The 17,060-nt window shown below is 39.5% G+C and overlaps 2 protein-coding genes across 3 annotated transcripts; both read left to right on the top strand.

Annotated features, from left to right (window-relative positions):
- The first annotated feature begins 1,395 nt into the window (after nt 1-1,395).
- On the top strand, nt 1,396-16,848 carry galk1 (galactokinase 1). 2 transcript variants are annotated; one of them, XM_059324951.1, is made up of 8 exons: nt 1,396-1,578; nt 3,407-3,596; nt 3,791-3,910; nt 4,665-4,800; nt 4,885-5,066; nt 6,313-6,463; nt 6,557-6,719; nt 16,511-16,848. In XM_059324951.1, the coding sequence occupies exons 1-8, from the start codon at nt 1,414-1,416 to the stop codon at nt 16,583-16,585; spliced, it is 1,182 nt and encodes a 393-aa protein (XP_059180934.1). In that variant the 5' UTR covers nt 1,396-1,413; the 3' UTR covers nt 16,586-16,848. The 2 variants fall into 2 exon arrangements, with proteins under 2 accessions (XP_059180934.1, XP_059180935.1); XM_059324952.1 differs by lacking the exon at nt 16,511-16,848 and having other exon boundaries at nt 6,521-6,631.
- LOC131959741 (BTB/POZ domain-containing protein KCTD21-like) lies at nt 10,666-16,848 on the top strand. The gene is made up of 2 exons (XM_059324953.1): nt 10,666-11,493; nt 14,085-16,848. The coding sequence occupies exons 1-2, from the start codon at nt 11,080-11,082 to the stop codon at nt 14,547-14,549; spliced, it is 879 nt and encodes a 292-aa protein (XP_059180936.1). The 5' UTR covers nt 10,666-11,079; the 3' UTR covers nt 14,550-16,848.
- Nucleotides 16,849-17,060: the final 212 nt, after the last annotated feature.

The raw sequence follows: 17,060 nt of genomic DNA, 5'->3' as shown, positions 1-17,060 counted from the left end.
ATGAAAAGTCCTGACACCATGTTTATGAACAAGATAGTCAAATGGCTCTGTCATGTTTTCATTATGACACTTTACTCTGGAAATGTTTTCCAATGCAAAAAAGTCAGATCTTTGTGACGCTACCTGAAAATGCTCCAGACAGCACTTTATACTATTTACACAGCCATTTGAAAACTACAGTAAAGTTACACATTACTGTATTTAGTGAGGTAACTGAGTACAACACACTGAATAGGTATGTTTCACATTTTTACTGCGTATGCTCTTTGCAATTTTAATTTGTTTACAGCATTGTGCAAAAGAAAAAAACACCCTTATTTCCAACAAACATAAAGTCCCTTTGGGTAGAGCTGTGACAGTACAGAGTCACAGTGTTGTATAAATGGTCCACACTATGTCCTGCTTGGCACATATATGCTGTAAAGTGTTTATGGGTTTATGGATTCAGCTCTGTGTGACTTTAGAGAAGTGGCTTATCATTAATAGCAAACAATGCTTCACACAGCCCTTCTCATCAGTGAAAGCTGAGGTTCACCTGAGAGAAATTGTTCAATTGCGGAGACATTTTCAGTAAAAAATAAAATTTAAATAAAAAGATTTAAAAAATTTTAAATAAAATTTGCTTGACAGATTTTGACAACTAGTTCAACATTTTTGTATGTAATGACTCAAGCAATGAAACGAGGACTGTTAGTTTTAAATGGAATGACCAGCCAGCATTCACAAGTAGGCCTATAGTTAATTTTGACTGACATGACATAATCAAATGATAATGTTATAAAACAGCAGAGAGTTGTATGAAAGCAATTGATGACTGTCCAAAAGCATTTGTAATTCATTGTGAGGAATGACAAACTGCTACTATGATGAGCACAAATGACTAAATGTTGTGGAGTTTGAAGTAACTGTTATGCAAATTTTTATAGAGATGTGAGAAATGCACCAAAGCGACTGAGAAAAACTGTAAACCACAAATTTACCTGAGATTCAGAGAAATAAAAACACCAACTAATAACCTTACAGAGCCTGTTTTAACACACCGGCCACCAGGTGGCGCCATTAGCCTACTTTTCATCCCCCATACAGTGAAGATTTTGTTTTCACCCCACAGGGAAACTCTTCTCTGTCGCCGGTAAATAAGTCAAACGAGTCAAACCAGCTGAAATCGCAGCTGTGTCATGTGACATCTTTCCACCAATCAGAGCCTTACAAACTTTTTGGTCACATCACCAGGAAGTAAACACCTGACATGTCAAAATAACCTACACTCTTTCTATTGCGTCTATCATTATATTTATAGCGTTTTGTTAGCTTGTTAGTTAGTTAGTCAGTTTCCCAAGTCATTTGAGTGAGTTTTGTTTCATTGATAAAGTGAGTGTTTTAAACACTGTGTTTAACGCTGTAAACTTCCTCATGGCCAGCTGTTTTCCCAGTGTGTCCGAGCTGGTGGCGGATGCTCGGCGGCTGTACGGGCAGCTGTTCGGGGAAGAGGCTCCTCTGACGGCCGTGTGTGCGCCTGGAAGGGTCAACCTGATAGGAGAGCACACTGACTACAACCAGGGATTTGTACTTCCAATGGTAACACCATGACAGCTTCCTCATGTGATTCTGGTGAAGTGAAAGTCTAGTGTTTGTTGTCACACCAAATCTCGATCAGAAATCTGACAATGTCTCAATTCAATTCTCCTTCAAAATAACCGAAACATAATTGAGATCAGGGGCATACAACTATGAGATCTCCCCAGTTTATCCCACTTCAAGTATTGCTCAAATGGTTTTTCAACTCAATAGGGCTGCAACTAACGATTATTTTCATTGTCGATTAATCTGTCGATTATTTAAACGATTAATCGATTAGTTCTTTGGTCAATTAAATGTTGAAAAATATCAATCAGTGTTTCCCAAACCACAATATGACGTCCTCAAATCTCTTATTTTGTCCACAAACCAAAGAGATATTCAGTTTATTGCATATACAGTCTATGGTTTATTGTCATAAAGGAACAAAGAAACCAGAAATATTCACATTGAAGAAGCTGAAATCAGAGAATTTGGACTTATTGTCTTTAAAAACTGCTCAAACCAATTATTCGATTATCAAAATAGTTGACGATTAATTTAATAATCGATTATTGTTCAATTAATCGAATAACTGTTGCAGCTCTAAACTCAACCTCCTCTGTCTTAGTGATGTCTTGTCTCTTTTTAGCTTATCTCTTCCTCCTAATGGTCCCTTAGGAGAAGGAATTCAGAAAGAAATGATCACAGAATGATACGGATATGAGAAGCTCAAACTGATCTCAAGAGACGAGATTGAGCAACACATGAGCAATTCATTTTTCTATGCGAACGTCTTAATGTAATGCTTGATCATGACATAACTCTGGGCCTCTTCAAAACATTTTAAGGACTCACTCTACTTTTGGGCAGTGGTGGGAAAAGCATTAAGATCCCTTACTTAAGTAAATACCACACTGTGAAAATGCTCCACTACAAGTAAAAGTCCTGCATTCAAACGTACAAAAGTATCAGCATGAAACAAGTATCAAAAGTAAAAGTAAAAAAAAGTAAAGAGTAAAAGTAACCAAAGTAAAGTATCAAAAGTAAAATTACGCAGAATGGACCCACTCAGATAGAAAAAAATGGAAATGGAATGGAAAAATTATTATATATCGTGATTTTAAGCATTTTGCGAAATGGTGAGTATTGCGATTAAACAGTTTAACTGCATTTCGTGTCCACAAAATTAAATTAAATCAAGAATTGTTTCATCAAATAAGAGAAAATTCTCAGTCTATTCATCTCACCTCTAGCTGTAATGGTTATTTGAGTTATTGTTGAAGCAGTCTAGACATTCTTTGAACTCTGGCATCAACAAGGCATCAAGGCACACTGGATATTTTCTCTTTTTGGGACCATTCTCTGTAAACCGTAGAGATGGTTGTTAGATCAGCAGTTTGTGAAATCCTCAGACCAACAACCATGCCACATTCAAAGTCACTTAAATCACCTTTCTTCCCCATTCTGATGTTCTCTGTGAACTCCAGCAGCTCGTTTTCATCATGTCTACAGGCCTAAATGTATTGAGTTGCTGCCATGTGATTGGCTGATTAGATATTTGCGTTGACAAGCAGTTGAACAGGTGTACCTAATAAAGTGGCCGGTGAGTGTATAGTTAAATTAATAACTCTCTGACGGTGGCAATCAAAGCTGAACATTATTATTAATTTAAAGACAAAGTTATGGATGGAAATGGTGTATTGGATTGCATTAGGCAATACAAGTGGACGGTTGGTGTAGTTCCACATATCAGTCATAAACAGGAAACATTATACTTCCTGATTTTTTTTAAATGGATTTAAAAAAAGAGGAAAACATCACCAACCAGTTGCTTTTGTGTGTGTAGGCGCTGCCCCTGGTGACTGTGGTCGTAGGGAGTGAAACCTCTGGCCAGGACGTTACTGTGGTAACAGTGACTGAGGATGCTGATGAGCCCCGGAGGGTGGACTTCAGCCTGCCCAGTTATGGATCACCGCTGTCTCCAGGACAACCCAGCTGGGCAAACTACGTGAAGGGTGTTATACAACATTACAGGGGTAAACACATGAGCAATGACTGTATTTATAGGTAAAAAAGCACATCCTAGGATTTACCCCAATTAGATATTATAGTTGTGATATAGTTTCTTTTAAATGTTTCACCTCATACAGTGATTATATTAAATCTCACAAGTGTCATCTTATCTTAGGACACAACAGGATGTTTATTTAATGTGCTCTACATGTTTCAGCTCCTCCTGTCCCAGGCTTCAGGGCAGTAATTGCCAGCAGTGTCCCCCTTGGAGGAGGTCTGTCCAGCTCTGCCTCTCTGGAGGTGGCTTTCTACACATTTCTGCAGCAACTCAAGCCAGGTCAGTGTCCGATTACCAACCAGTGTGACTCTGATATTCAATAAGTGCAATCAGAAAGGAATCGGAGGGATTGATTTGGGTTATTTTCATGGAATGGCCAACATTGCATTGACACATCTGGTGATGCATAACTACAGTCTGAAGTTCTGCTGCAGCAAAATTCAATCCGTAGACAACAGTACTGGTTTATCTTTATCTGCAAAGCAATTCTTGGAAAACGTCCTGTGTACCTCTGTAACCTCCTCTCTGTTAGCTCTGAGACCTATCAGCTTCGCTCCTCTAAGTGGTTACTCTTAAATGATCCCCGTGTTTCAACTGAACTGGGAAAAACTGCATTCTCTTACTCAGCACCCTGGGAAAGGAACAATCTACAGAAAAAGCTTAAACCAAAAAGTCTGATATCAGTCAATGAATTTAAAGCTACCATCAAGACTGTGGTGATAGAGACATGTCCTTGTTTGTCTTAATAAGGCTCATTATGTTTTAATATTGTGTTATATTGCACTTGTTTTATTGTAAATGTTAATTTTTTTGACACTTGTGTTGAGTTTTGGCTGCTATTTTGGCCAGATGTCTCTTGAAAAAGAAATTTTGAATCTCAATGGGACTTACTGGTTAAATAAAGTTTAAATAAAATAAAAATATATAGATATATAGATATAGAAATAGAGCGTTTTATTTTTTACAACCCCTCTGGTTGAGCCACAGTTATATGAGCCTGGGTTTTTACTCTATATATGTCTTCATCTTTTAGATGATGGAGACAAGGTGTCCAAAGCAATGGCCTGTCAGAAGGCGGAGCACACTCATGCTGGTGTACCGTGTGGCATTATGGATCAGTTTGTGTCTGTTCTCGGCAGGGAGGGCCATGCTTTGCTCATTGACTGCAGGTAGTGTAAACATCCAATGAATGTGGAATTATCCAACAGTGAGGAACATTCAGCATTGTCTAACTTCTTTTTGGTTTGACTCAGGTCCCTGGAGGCCACCCCTGTACCTCTGGCAGACCTAGGCCTGGTCATCCTCATCACCAACTCCAATGTGAAACACTCTCTGAGTGGCAGTGAATACCCCGTGAGACGCAGACAGTGTGAGGAGGCTGCGTCCATCCTGGGAAAGGACAGTCTCAGAGACGCCACCATGAAGGACCTGGAGGGTGCGAAGTAGCATTTTAGAAGTATTTCCATAATCCTGTGCTGACCCATTCTGTCCCTCTCTGGGACATTTTATTCTTCCATATCTTTCTCTGTACTTATTAGACCATTGCTTTCTTCAATTTTTTGTTCATTTTAATGCCTGGTACAACTAAAGGTACATTTTTTGGACAAATATAATGATAACAACAAAAATAGCTAATAAGAGATTAATTTAAGAGCTGATATCTAGACATTTTCCATGGTTTTCTTGATAATAACGAAAATCATTATAAGAAAACCATGGGAAATGTCTTGATATCAGCTAAAGCTGACGGTGCCAATCAAAACTGAACATTATTATTAATTTAAAGACAAAATTTATGGATGGGGATGGTGTATTTTATTTTATTCTTCTATATCTTTCTCTGTCCTGGGCTAGCTTGCTGTCCTAATTCCTATCCTGTCCTCTTCCATTCCATTGATGTAATTGTCTTGTCCTGTCTTTTACTGCCCTGTCTTTTTATGTTTTGTCCAGCTTCTTCTGCCTCAGTGATCTAGTACGAACCTGGCTCTGTTCAAAGTTCAAAAACGCATCTACTAACACATCATTAAAAACTTTTAATGCTTTTTTTGAGATGCAGCCAGAAATTCCCCTTTGGCCTCCAGGCCATGGAGTCTGTAGAATTTTCTGCATTTTTTTTTTACTGATAGCTGAGTTGACAATGGCATGGAGACCAAATATAAACCAACTTGTTCTCATAACTGTAGCCTCAGAGTCCAAAAACGGACAGTGTATGACCAACACAGCACTGGACACAGATGATGGAATTAGATGAACTGATGCATGGATTGTTTTGAAGAATATATCTTTTATTAGGCGCTTTTCATGTTCACATTCTCCTCATGTCAGCGTGGGTTCTCTCCAGCTACTCCGGCTTCCTCCCACAGTCCAAAGACATGCATCTTAGATTTAATTGGTGACTCTAAATTGCCCGTAGGAGTGAATGACAATGTCAATGGTTGTGTGGAAGAATGTCAACCTGTCCAGGGTGTACCCAAATCTCACGACCCGAGTTCAGATAAGTGGTTAAGGATAATTAATGGTTGGATCTTTCATTACTTTAGTGAAGTAAAAACAGGGTTTTTTTCCTCAAATGCACAGAAGAGATATTTAGTCCAAAAAAAAGGGATTTCTTTTAATTTCAGGGGCTTTAGCATCAATACTATTGCAGTAGAGTACAATTGTAACCCTCCCTGTTATTTCAGAGGCGAGAAATAGACTGGATGATGTAACCTATCGAAGAGCACGCCATGTGATTGAGGAGATAGACAGAACTGTCCAAGCTGCTGAAGCCCTGAAGAAAGGAGCCTACAAAGAGTTTGGCAAATTTATGGTGGAGAGCCACAACTCCCTCAGGTACAGCTAAAGCCGCTGTGTCACATTTGTTTAAACAGCAGTCATTGTTGAGGGCAGAATGTGGGTGGTAACTTGATGTCTCTGCTGTGTCAGAGACCTGTATGAGGTGAGCTGCAGGGAGCTGGATGAGCTGGTGGCTGCAGCCATGGAGGTGGAGGGGGTGTTTGGCAGCCGGATGACCGGTGGAGGATTCGGGGGATGTACCGTGACTCTGCTGCAGGCCCACGCCATTGACAGGACTATACTGCACATACAGGTTAAAACACACACATGTTCATACATGCAAACGCTAGCCGTGTTTTCATTGAAGTCAAATCGAATTTTCAAGCAGTTTTTTTAAAATGTTGCATTGAAGAAAATGCGAATTAGGGACTTTTCCATCAACTGGTTTAGAGCAAATAAACAAAGCTGCATTAACGTACTTTGGTCAGAAGATGGCAGTGTAATGTGTCGCTGTAAGCTGATCCGTCAGTAAACAGTGGAAGAAGAGATTGAGCAAGAGAAAAAGATAATGAAAAAAGAGGTTTTCTAATCAGCATGACAGCAACCCATGACAGAAACTATGTCTTCAGGAATTTGATTCAATTGGGAACTTCATGTTTGCTACGTCATACTTTTTTCGGTAAAAGCATTTCCATCTTCCGTTTAGCGCATTGATTATTTTTGAAAACGACAAAAAACACCTAAAGTGACAGTAAAAACTTTTGTCCTTTTTCTAAAGTTTTATCCATCAAGCTTTCTCATGTGAATCTTAAAAATGCGCATAAAAATTTGTTGATGGAAACACGACTACTGTCTACTGTTGAGACCACATCTTCAATAAATAAAGTTTATTTTAGGAAAACTGCTACATGCTCAGAGACATGCTGTTATCAATGCTGCCTTTATTTAAGGTACATTTCAACATTTTAGAAACTTTTTCCTGTCTTATTTGGAGTTAGACGAAAACACAATATAACCTTTCTCTATGTGTGTAAAACTGTTCCAGGACTGATTAATTACAGTTAGCAAACACAGTGCTAACAAGGGGAAACCATAGCCAGCTTTTACCAAAATAGACTGACTGATCATTATAAAGCCAGTCCGTCTGAACAGACCTGCGCTCTCTCTCTCTCTCTCTGTCCTTCTTGCTCAGCTAGCATTAGCATTAGCACAGCTACCTGCTCCCTCCACTGCAGGGCAGAGAATCATTCAGAAACTGATAGGATAGCTTTGTGATATTTCTTGTGTGAACATGTTGAGGAAGATTTACATGGTTGACATAAATCCTGAGACCCTGAGTGTGCTCTTACTGGCTTTGCCTCGTCTATGTGTGTTAGTGGAAGGCTGGGGGAGGAGTCACCATAAACAAGGCATGAATCTGTGGGCGGACACGCTGCTTTCCCGCTATGCACCTTTTTCATGAGGTCAGACTTGCTTACTTGCTGACTTTGTGCACCGCAGGCGTACGCTGGCACGTTAATGGTGTGCAGTGTATGGCAAGCCAAAAAGCTCATTAGTGCGCAGCCACTCTGCAGCAGACGTCTTTGCTTAAGAGCTGTGTGTTCGACTAAATTTGTGCTGTCGTGTTGCATTTACGACAACTTCAAACTCCTCTTTGGAGTGAAACTTTCTGCGGTCTTACTCTCACAATCCATATGAAAAAGACAGAGGTTGGTCTGCCTTTTGCTTCAAATGTACACAATCTTCCAGCTGCCTCTTAATCAAGGTTATAATAGTTTGGGATTTTTCATTAGTCTTAGTTTCAATTTTGTTGTGTTGTTCAAATTCAGTTTGTTTTCATTCGTTTTTAGAGTGAGTTTGCTATTTTTAGTTTAGTTTTTAGTTTTTGAAAATGCTTCGTATTAGTTACGTTTTTATTAGTTTTAGTGATAGTTTTAGTTTTAAGTAAATTTGTTTTTGTAATATCATGGGCAAATTCACTTCGGATTACCATAATAACTGAACGGTTTACGGTATCGGAATTTTCATATTTCCAATGGCTTCTAAAAGCTGAGAAGTTGCTCTTTACAGCCGATATGGTGTCATTGCGGTAATTATACTCGCGTCTCTCCCGGAAGCCCGCAAAACAGGAATACACACACTCAGCGGCGGAGAAATAGAAACACTGGATTATGTATGAAAAAAGTTGACAAAGACGAAAATGAAGGACATTTTCACTATGATTTTAGTTAGTTTTGTAACCACACAATACAGTTTCAGTTAGTTATCGCTTTTTAAAAAACTCTAGTTTTAATTTTTATTTCAGTTAACGAAAATGTTTTTTCAATTCTAGTTTTCGTTATTTCATTAGTTTTCGTTAACCATAATAACCTTGCTCTTAATCAGTTAGCGCACAAATTCAAGGTTCTTTTTTTGGAGAATTTTTGACGTTACTCACTGCACCTGGCCGTAGGTACTGGTATTTTCTATACTGTTTTTACAGCTTTTCTACACACAAAAGCTATATGGAAAAGCTTCCTTGTTGGTTTAAGCACGGTGTTAGAGGAAATTATAGAAAAGGGCTGATGCTCTGTTCTGCAATTAACCCCTTGTAGACAATTGTTGCGAATTCGCCTCAAACCACTTCCATCACACACATGTGATGATGGAACAGCAATGACTGCACAGAAACATATGTTGTTATTCAATTTCAAAGCAATAGCAGCATCAATAAAATTATTTTCATACCTGAGACTGGAAAATTCGTTCAATTTCTATTATGCCTAATGTCGCTAATATGCATCAAAGTTTATTTTAATTTATATCTATTGTATATGCTATATTGAAATTAACAATCTCCACTTAAGTTAGCATCTACTTGAAAGCAAAACATTTTTTTATATAATTGTAAATAAATTTAGGCAGTAAGGGGTTAATGCTATTGGATAGTCCGGGATTTTGGATATTGAGTTGCATGAAATACTTGCCAGAAGTGTAGTGAATGCAAAGCTATTAGCTTGCTTTCCGAGCTGACTTTTTGAGTGTCGGAGTTCTTGCCGGCTTTGATTGTAGAATAGTTAGTGTACACGTAGTTTTGATGAGTAAAACCTTGTAGTTTCGTGACCCTGCCAGCTTGCCGGATCTAACTAAAGAACTAACTAACCAACTAACCAACTAACCAACTAATCAACCAACCAACCAACCAACCATTCTATGATCTAAACTGGTCAGAAATCCGACACCGGATCTGGGCTCTGTAAGCTAATAGCTTTGCATCCACTACACTACTGACAGTAGCAGTATTTCATACAATTCCATGTCCAAAATCCCAAACTCTCCCTTTAATATTGGGGAAAGGCAACACTTTGCTGAATCTTGCCACCTGTCACATCCTGGCATTATCCAGTATTCCAGCAGCTGCGGTAACCAAGAGTGCAATTAGCATGCAGTTGGTTCATTGGGATTTGAGAATTGAGTTGGCTTATCTTGTACAATTAAAAAGTGCTAATGGAATACTTAAAGCCCCCAACACAAATAACACTGCTGGTTTGATATAACTGATCTATAATTACCGTGTGATATGAAGTGAAATTAAATGAGTAAGAGGCATCATTATATGTAGCATGTTTCCTCTCACATGTAGTTTCTGCAGTCTGACTTCAGTTCACCACCTCACCATCTCCATCCTGTGTCTTAACATGGGTCCAAGTAGATTAAGGTACAATTTCGATTTTATCTTTTTAAATAGAAAATGGCATATGCGCAAATAATTCATTTTAGATCATCATCCATGTAGGCATAGTGCTAATTGTACTACTTATTTAGTTGAATTATTCTCATCCTGCAACGCAATACAGCAGGTGCAGCCAGGTCAGTTTTGCTGTCCTTTAGTCGGGACATTTTTCTGTTATATGATTCTGTTTTCCAGAAGGTCGATGCATTCCAAAGGGTATTTAAAATGAAAAGTGTCGCAGGTCATTGTTCATTTGTTCACAGGGGATAAAAAGCACTTTCAGTGTTCTGTCTGTCACTTTAAGGGGTGCATTTCAGACAAATTGCCCAGTTCCCTCGTGTCTTGCTCAGACAGCTCCTGTGTGTGTGTGTGTGTGTGTGTGTGTGTGTGTGTGTGTGTGTGTGAGAGAGAGAGAGACCGAGCGAGAGAGAGATCAGGGGGTATGAGCTGAGAATAAAAGCGAGCTTCGTGGAGCCAGAAGTGTCCAGTTATTAGCATGCTGGTCTGGTCACTGCGGCCCTGCTGTCTGTCTGCTCTAACACAGTCAGACAGTAGGCCTGCTGTTAGCTGACACCACTCCTACAGGAGATACATCAACAAAGATGTACATTTAACTGCAGAAAATCACAGGAAACGCCTGCATTTATAAGGATGACACATTTTCTTGGCAGCAGTGAGAAGGAAAAGAGCAGCAGCCTTTCATATGTTTGGAACTTCAGCTTTGGAAACAGACTTGGCAATTTTCCTCGCATCTTTCCTAACTTGGCCGTATCCTGGCTACTACTGTGGCTTGCTGACTGTCAAAGAAAACAAGTCTTTCTTGGAAACAAAAGAAGCACTTGAAACGTCCACATCCCTCAGTCCTCGGCATTCCTGAGCAGAGCAGAAGGATCCTTGTCCTCCCAATAACAACATCAGAGAAGGCGCCACAGCATCATAAGAACACAACTTTGCCTCCAAGATGCTGAACCTCAACTCATCGGACGATAACAGCAACAGGAACTCTTTCCAGGACCCGGTATCACTGAACGTCGGTGGAGAAATTTACACCACAACACTGGACACTCTGACACGCTGCCGTGACTCGATGCTGGGCGCCATGTTCACCGGACAGATCCCCGTGCTTAGAGATGACAGAGGAAATGTTTTTATAGACCGTGATGGTAAAGTGTTCAGGTACATCCTGAACTACCTGCGCTCCAGCTCCCTGGACCTGCCGGCTGGCTTTTCAGAGCTGTCGCTGCTGCGGAGAGAGGTCGATTTCTTCCAGATACGCCCCCTGCTGGAGGAGATTTGCCACTTTGAGGCAACAATGCCTCTCAGCCTTAAAGGCGGTCCGCTAGGAGCAATGATTATAGTGAATGTTGATTCCAAGGTATGTTTGTTAAAGTATGTCAGTTTGGCAAGAAATCAGGTCAGTGTAGTGGGTTGTTAATGGAAAAATGGATTTAAGACAATTTTTCACGACAAGCAAGTACAAACAAAATTCATGAATGGTCCAAGTCAGTGGTACAAGTAAAGAACAGACAAAAAAAACACTTTTCATCTGCTGGCAGGTGGTCTTGAAGCTCTGTATGATTAACTTCTTGTCTTTACTCTTTTGTACCATTTTTTTCTGAATTAAAATAAAACAGCTAGCCAGATACAGAAAAAGAGTGCAGCACGTCACACTCTGAAGACCACGCCCACCTGAGGGGAAAGCTGTCCGTGCCACAATATACAACCATGGGCTGAAATAGTGATGTGCCAATGAAGCCTTATGAACCATTTTCTTTATTTTCTGACTCCACTAGATGTAGCTCTTTGATCAACAAAGTGCTGGAACCACATATGATTACCATTGCTAGAGACTTTTTCAATGAACCAAGGTCAGAAAATAAAGGAAATGGTTCATGAGGCTTCATTGGCACATCGCTAGGCTGAAACACCAACAAAATGCCTGTATCTAGCTAAAAACACGAGATTTAAGCCCTATTTTAGCACTGTATGTTCACCAGAGAGGACAAAGTAACTGTGAGCAAGCAAATGTTAGCTATGTGTTAGCAAGCTAATGCTAGCCATGTGTTAGCTAAGGCATTTGGAAACATAATATACCCTTTATCAGAATATGTCACTCGAGCATCACACACAATTGCACACACATGCCGGTTGCAGAAGGAATCAGAAATTTAGTGGCTTAACTCCAAGAAAACTTTAATCACAGGAACAGCTGTAATCTGTCGCATTTCGCTTCCAAAACCAAAAAGGTTCTAATAAAAGTCTTCAATTTTGCCAAAAAACCATCACTATTATGTCAATTTGGCATTTAATTAAGTATTATAATAATATCAAGCCTGCATTTCAACAGCAAAATAAAGAAATAGTTTCATGAGAAAGTAGTCTTTTTTGCTAGCTAGTTTTCTTCACAATCACAATGGCATTCGCTTTTTTTTTTTCAACTGGCATGTACGCACATGGTCAATGTTTGTATACAAATCATTGGTCTATACTGCAGAGTTTTCTGATTTATTTACATATTACACCAGAACACAAGTTACGTGTTGTCAAAATGCTTTAGCTTAACTTAAAGAAATGTAGTTAGCCTGCGTATATGGATTGGCATACGTAGCGTCATTATCCCACAGTTTCCCCATTGTCACTGCCGATGCCTCACATCTGTATATGTCTGTATCCAATTTTGTCCTTTTTAAAAACGTAGTTACCAGTTCTTTACCCTGTTGGTAGAGAATTTAAGCACACATCAGCTTTTATTTTTTTCCTGTTGTTTGCTAGCAGACGGAATTGACGAGGAGGCTCCTTCATTCATTACAAAGTCAATGGGTGGGTTGTTTTCCCCTCAGATGGCCGCAGAGGTGCACTCTGTTTCACTTTGTTTCTATAGCATCTTAAGGGTAATGATTATGAAAATGATTGTCTATAAAGGTGCTTACAGATGGCGAGCAGTTACAGCTGTTAACTCTTCTTGAACTTAAGTGGATGGCAGCAGATTGCAACACCTACTGGCACTGCTTATCCTACTTACAACCTGTACAACAGATTACTGGTTGCTGCTGTTCACCTACTCTATCTCAGATGTAGACAGAGGAAATGCTCATTAATTAGTGAATACAGACCACATGATCACACTACCATGTTGCTTCAGGATCGCTTTTCTTCCCATCGAAAACAGTCCAACCATTATTTACATGCATAATCAAATACATGTACCATGTTCATGTTTATTAGTGCTGTTTGTTCATGTGGTATTATGTTTACATGCTGCACAGTGCCATATATTCAGGTCAGCAAAAGCGGCATGAATTTGAGCTGAAACAGTCCAATTCACAATAACCAAATTATGCCATTGTGCATTTGGAGCAAACCCATTGGAAACAAATGAGTAAACTGGCACAGCAACTGCTCTCTTTCTGAAAGTACCTTCATGGGTTTCTAAATAGAATTCCCCAAAAAAGTAATATCTCAAAAAAGTTTATTCAAATAGACTTAAAGTAGACCCATTTACAGACACTCTTTGAGAGCTGGAGACTCTGAACTAAGATAAATAGACAGCACACAGAGTCCAGAAATAGTTTTTTGAATGTCAGATTTGCTCTGATCTCGTGATCCTAGGGAGAACCAACAGGAATTGGTTTGACATTTTAGGAAACCTGCTTATTTGTTTTCTTGCTAAGACTTTGATGAGAAGATTGGTATAAATCTTCTCATCTAACTCTATTGGTTTGAACAAAAAAAAGACTATTTTCTTTGGAGAATTCTAAAACTACAGAAATACTGGCCTTCACACTTACCTTTTGAAAGTCACTTTATGTTTATCACAACATATGAGCAGAGGGTGTGTGCGTACGTCTGTGTGTGTGTGTGTGTGTGTATGTCGGTTTGCACATTCAGAGACGTGGACAGACCGGTTCTTTGTTTGTGTACACTCTGGAGAATGTGTAGTCAGCATATTTTGCCCTCTCATTCCAGGTCCGCGTTCTCCACTTTAACTTACGCCACGGGCCTGAAAACTATGAGCTTCGCACATGCTCTGTGCGAGCCTTCACAGTTGACATCTTTTGCACCTGGAAAGCCTTCCTGGCCCTTCTTTGTGAGCGCTTCTTCTTCAGAACATCCAAGGGTCTCAAAAGCCCCAATCCGTGCAATCTGAGGCAGAACAGGCTGAAACTGGAGTGGGTACCGAGACCTGACGAACTCCCGCAGGACCAGTACGACAAGCACTGCTACCAAGGGCTAACTGTCTCTAACCCTGAGGTCACGCAGTTAGATGACATCACGAACAGGCACAGGAACCTGTGTGATGTCACGGACATGCAGGGGTTTGTAGAGGAGCTCCTGAAGGTGTCTTTGGCTGAAGGGTTCAAGGTTGATCTGGTGACTCCCGACCCAGCGGAAATTCTAAACTGCACCTCACTTCGGCTTGTCAAGTGCTGATCTCCTGGACAAGAACATACACTAAAAGCACCAGAACAAACCAGTTATATCAACTTTGGTCTGTTCTCTCTAGACTCACAACTAACCAGTTAGTTAAAGTTGGAATAAATGTTTTAATCTGGAAATCCTTAGGATACAGATTATGAAGAGTTCATTGATATTTTTTCTGTTCTTCTGTCATAGAGTTTACAAAAATAGTAAATTATAAGCTATATTTAATATTAAAATGTAGACACTTCATATTTTAGACATTTAGATAAAACATTTAGACATAACAGACCTTTTCAGATGAGGAATTTAAAACATTGCTGGCTTCATCTCTCTCTTAAAGTGATTGCATTTGCGCTTTCAGGTATCTATTATGGAAAACAGTGACAGCACTACTGAAGCTGTGATTTCATTAAGGAACCATAATGTTCTGATCTATGTAGAATTCTGTTCCCTGAGAGTTAATTAATAGCTAATTTTGTGGAAATATGCTTATTCTCATGTCTGTCCCCTGTGCACTTTTCCTGTAAAAAGAAAGTTATGATCAGTTTTAGTGTTTGTCAACTAAATGTATTGCGTGTTACCTTGAGGCCTAACAAACATGTTGTGTGCATTTCCTATCTTAAAACATTTTAAAGCAGATATGACGTCACATGCTGGAACTATTTGTCTACGAACACGATGACTTGCAGAACATTCGTCGTCACCAAGGAAGCAAATAAGCGTTCCAAAATTTGTAGCTATTCCTTTAAACTCTGTTTATAGTTGAAAGGGAATGACCTCGTCTTATTATTACGATAAGACTAAAGACAAGCAGCAAAGGCTGACCAATCACAGTTCTTGTAGTCCAGCTGACGGCCACAGGTCAGCCCTACACACAGGTGTGTATGTGACTGACTGATTGACTGTTTATTGATTAGTCAAGGCTCCCGGTCTGTCTGTAAGCTCCCCTCACTCACTGCTGTGGCAGAGTTGACCTGCCTTCACTAGGCTTACTGACAGCAGAAATGTACTGAAATGTCCGGATTTTCTGATTTTTTTTAATGTCGACTGCATGGTAAGAAATATGTCTCATGCCCTCAGCGTGGATTGACAATTAATCCTATTAGATCCATGACATGTGCCAGTGACAGAAGTGGGGTGTATTATATTATTAAAATGTATTATTACTTGTTTGTATTACTGGGACAAAAGCATACTAACTACTAATATCCAAGACATTCACATCATATACACTACCATTAACCATTTCTGTCACACATTGCCCACAAAATCACATTGACTAGTCCTGTTGAGCTGGTGTAGTAGTAGTAGATGTAGTGGCCACATGCATAGGCTCAGTAGCCATGCTGTAACCCTCTTCACACCAAATTCAGCCTTAGACGTGTAACATAAAACATATTGGTAAAAGTTCAAGTTTGTCTTTCATTTTTTGCTAACATAGTTTGATTTTGAATGAAGAGTTTTCTTTAAAAGGAAAATATGAATGAAAAAGGTTAAGATTATTCAGACTTGGCTAGTGATAGATGTTTTTTTGTTGTTTTTTTCTCTTTTGCCAGCAAATAAAGAAAACCTGCATCTAGTGTACACATTAACTAAATTGACTATTTCCTCGTTGGGTGGTTATTTTTGAATGACTTCAAACGGGGGGAGGGGGAGACAGATGAGTTTTGTCTGGTGCGTCTCGGCTGAAGAGGAAAAGGTGTCTAGTTGTAAAAACAAACCCGGTGGTTCTTTCCTCTTGCTCCCTCTTTGAACTTCCTTCCTCGGACTGTGAGAGATGTGAGGAGCGTGACTGGCTCTGCAGCCCTTCTGGATGGACAGTCTGGCTTTAGAATGGTTATTCACACTCTGCACAAGGGACACATTAATGCTCACATATAGCTATATTTCTTAGCTCTAAAATTTAGGGATTTGTTTCAGGATACTGTTGTTTGATGTTCTCATTGTGTGTTTGCATGTTTGTTTGACAGGAGCGCTACAGTGGAACTCCGACTTTCTATGTCACAACTCCTTCAGAGGGCGCTCGGGCTCTCACGCTGCCCTGACCTTGTCAACACATCTCGCTATATGACACATTCATTCCTCTTTATAGGGTTTTCTTTTTCTTTTCAATTTCCACAATTTAATTAAAAAATGATATGCTGTTATGCACACAGTTGCTGATTGAAAAACATTCTATTAATATGGGAAATGTGCCTTCACAGATTTTTTGTTACAATGCTTTTTCATCTCCTAGATAATTTGTAGCAACTGTTTTTAGCATTATGACTTACATGTACTGGGAAAATACAGACTTCAATGGAATATATTTAAGAGCACATTTTTCTGACATCAATATTTTTTTAATATTAACATCTAATGTGTAATTAAGTGTCTATGCAGTTTTATCAACCTCATTTCCAGCAGCAACAGGCAGCTGTTTTCAACAAAAAAGCTCCTACTGTACCTGCCCAGCCTCAACCAGCAGACCGACACAGTTAAAAACTAGCAGGTGGGCATAGTGGAGCATTTAGCAGCTAA

This window comes from Centropristis striata, chromosome 21 (genome assembly GCF_030273125.1).
Source record: "Centropristis striata isolate RG_2023a ecotype Rhode Island chromosome 21, C.striata_1.0, whole genome shotgun sequence".
NCBI classification, from domain to species: Eukaryota; Metazoa; Chordata; class Actinopteri; order Perciformes; family Serranidae; genus Centropristis; species Centropristis striata.
The sequence above is the reverse complement of the archived record's forward strand: the minus strand, read 5'-3'. Positions and strand labels throughout refer to the sequence as shown.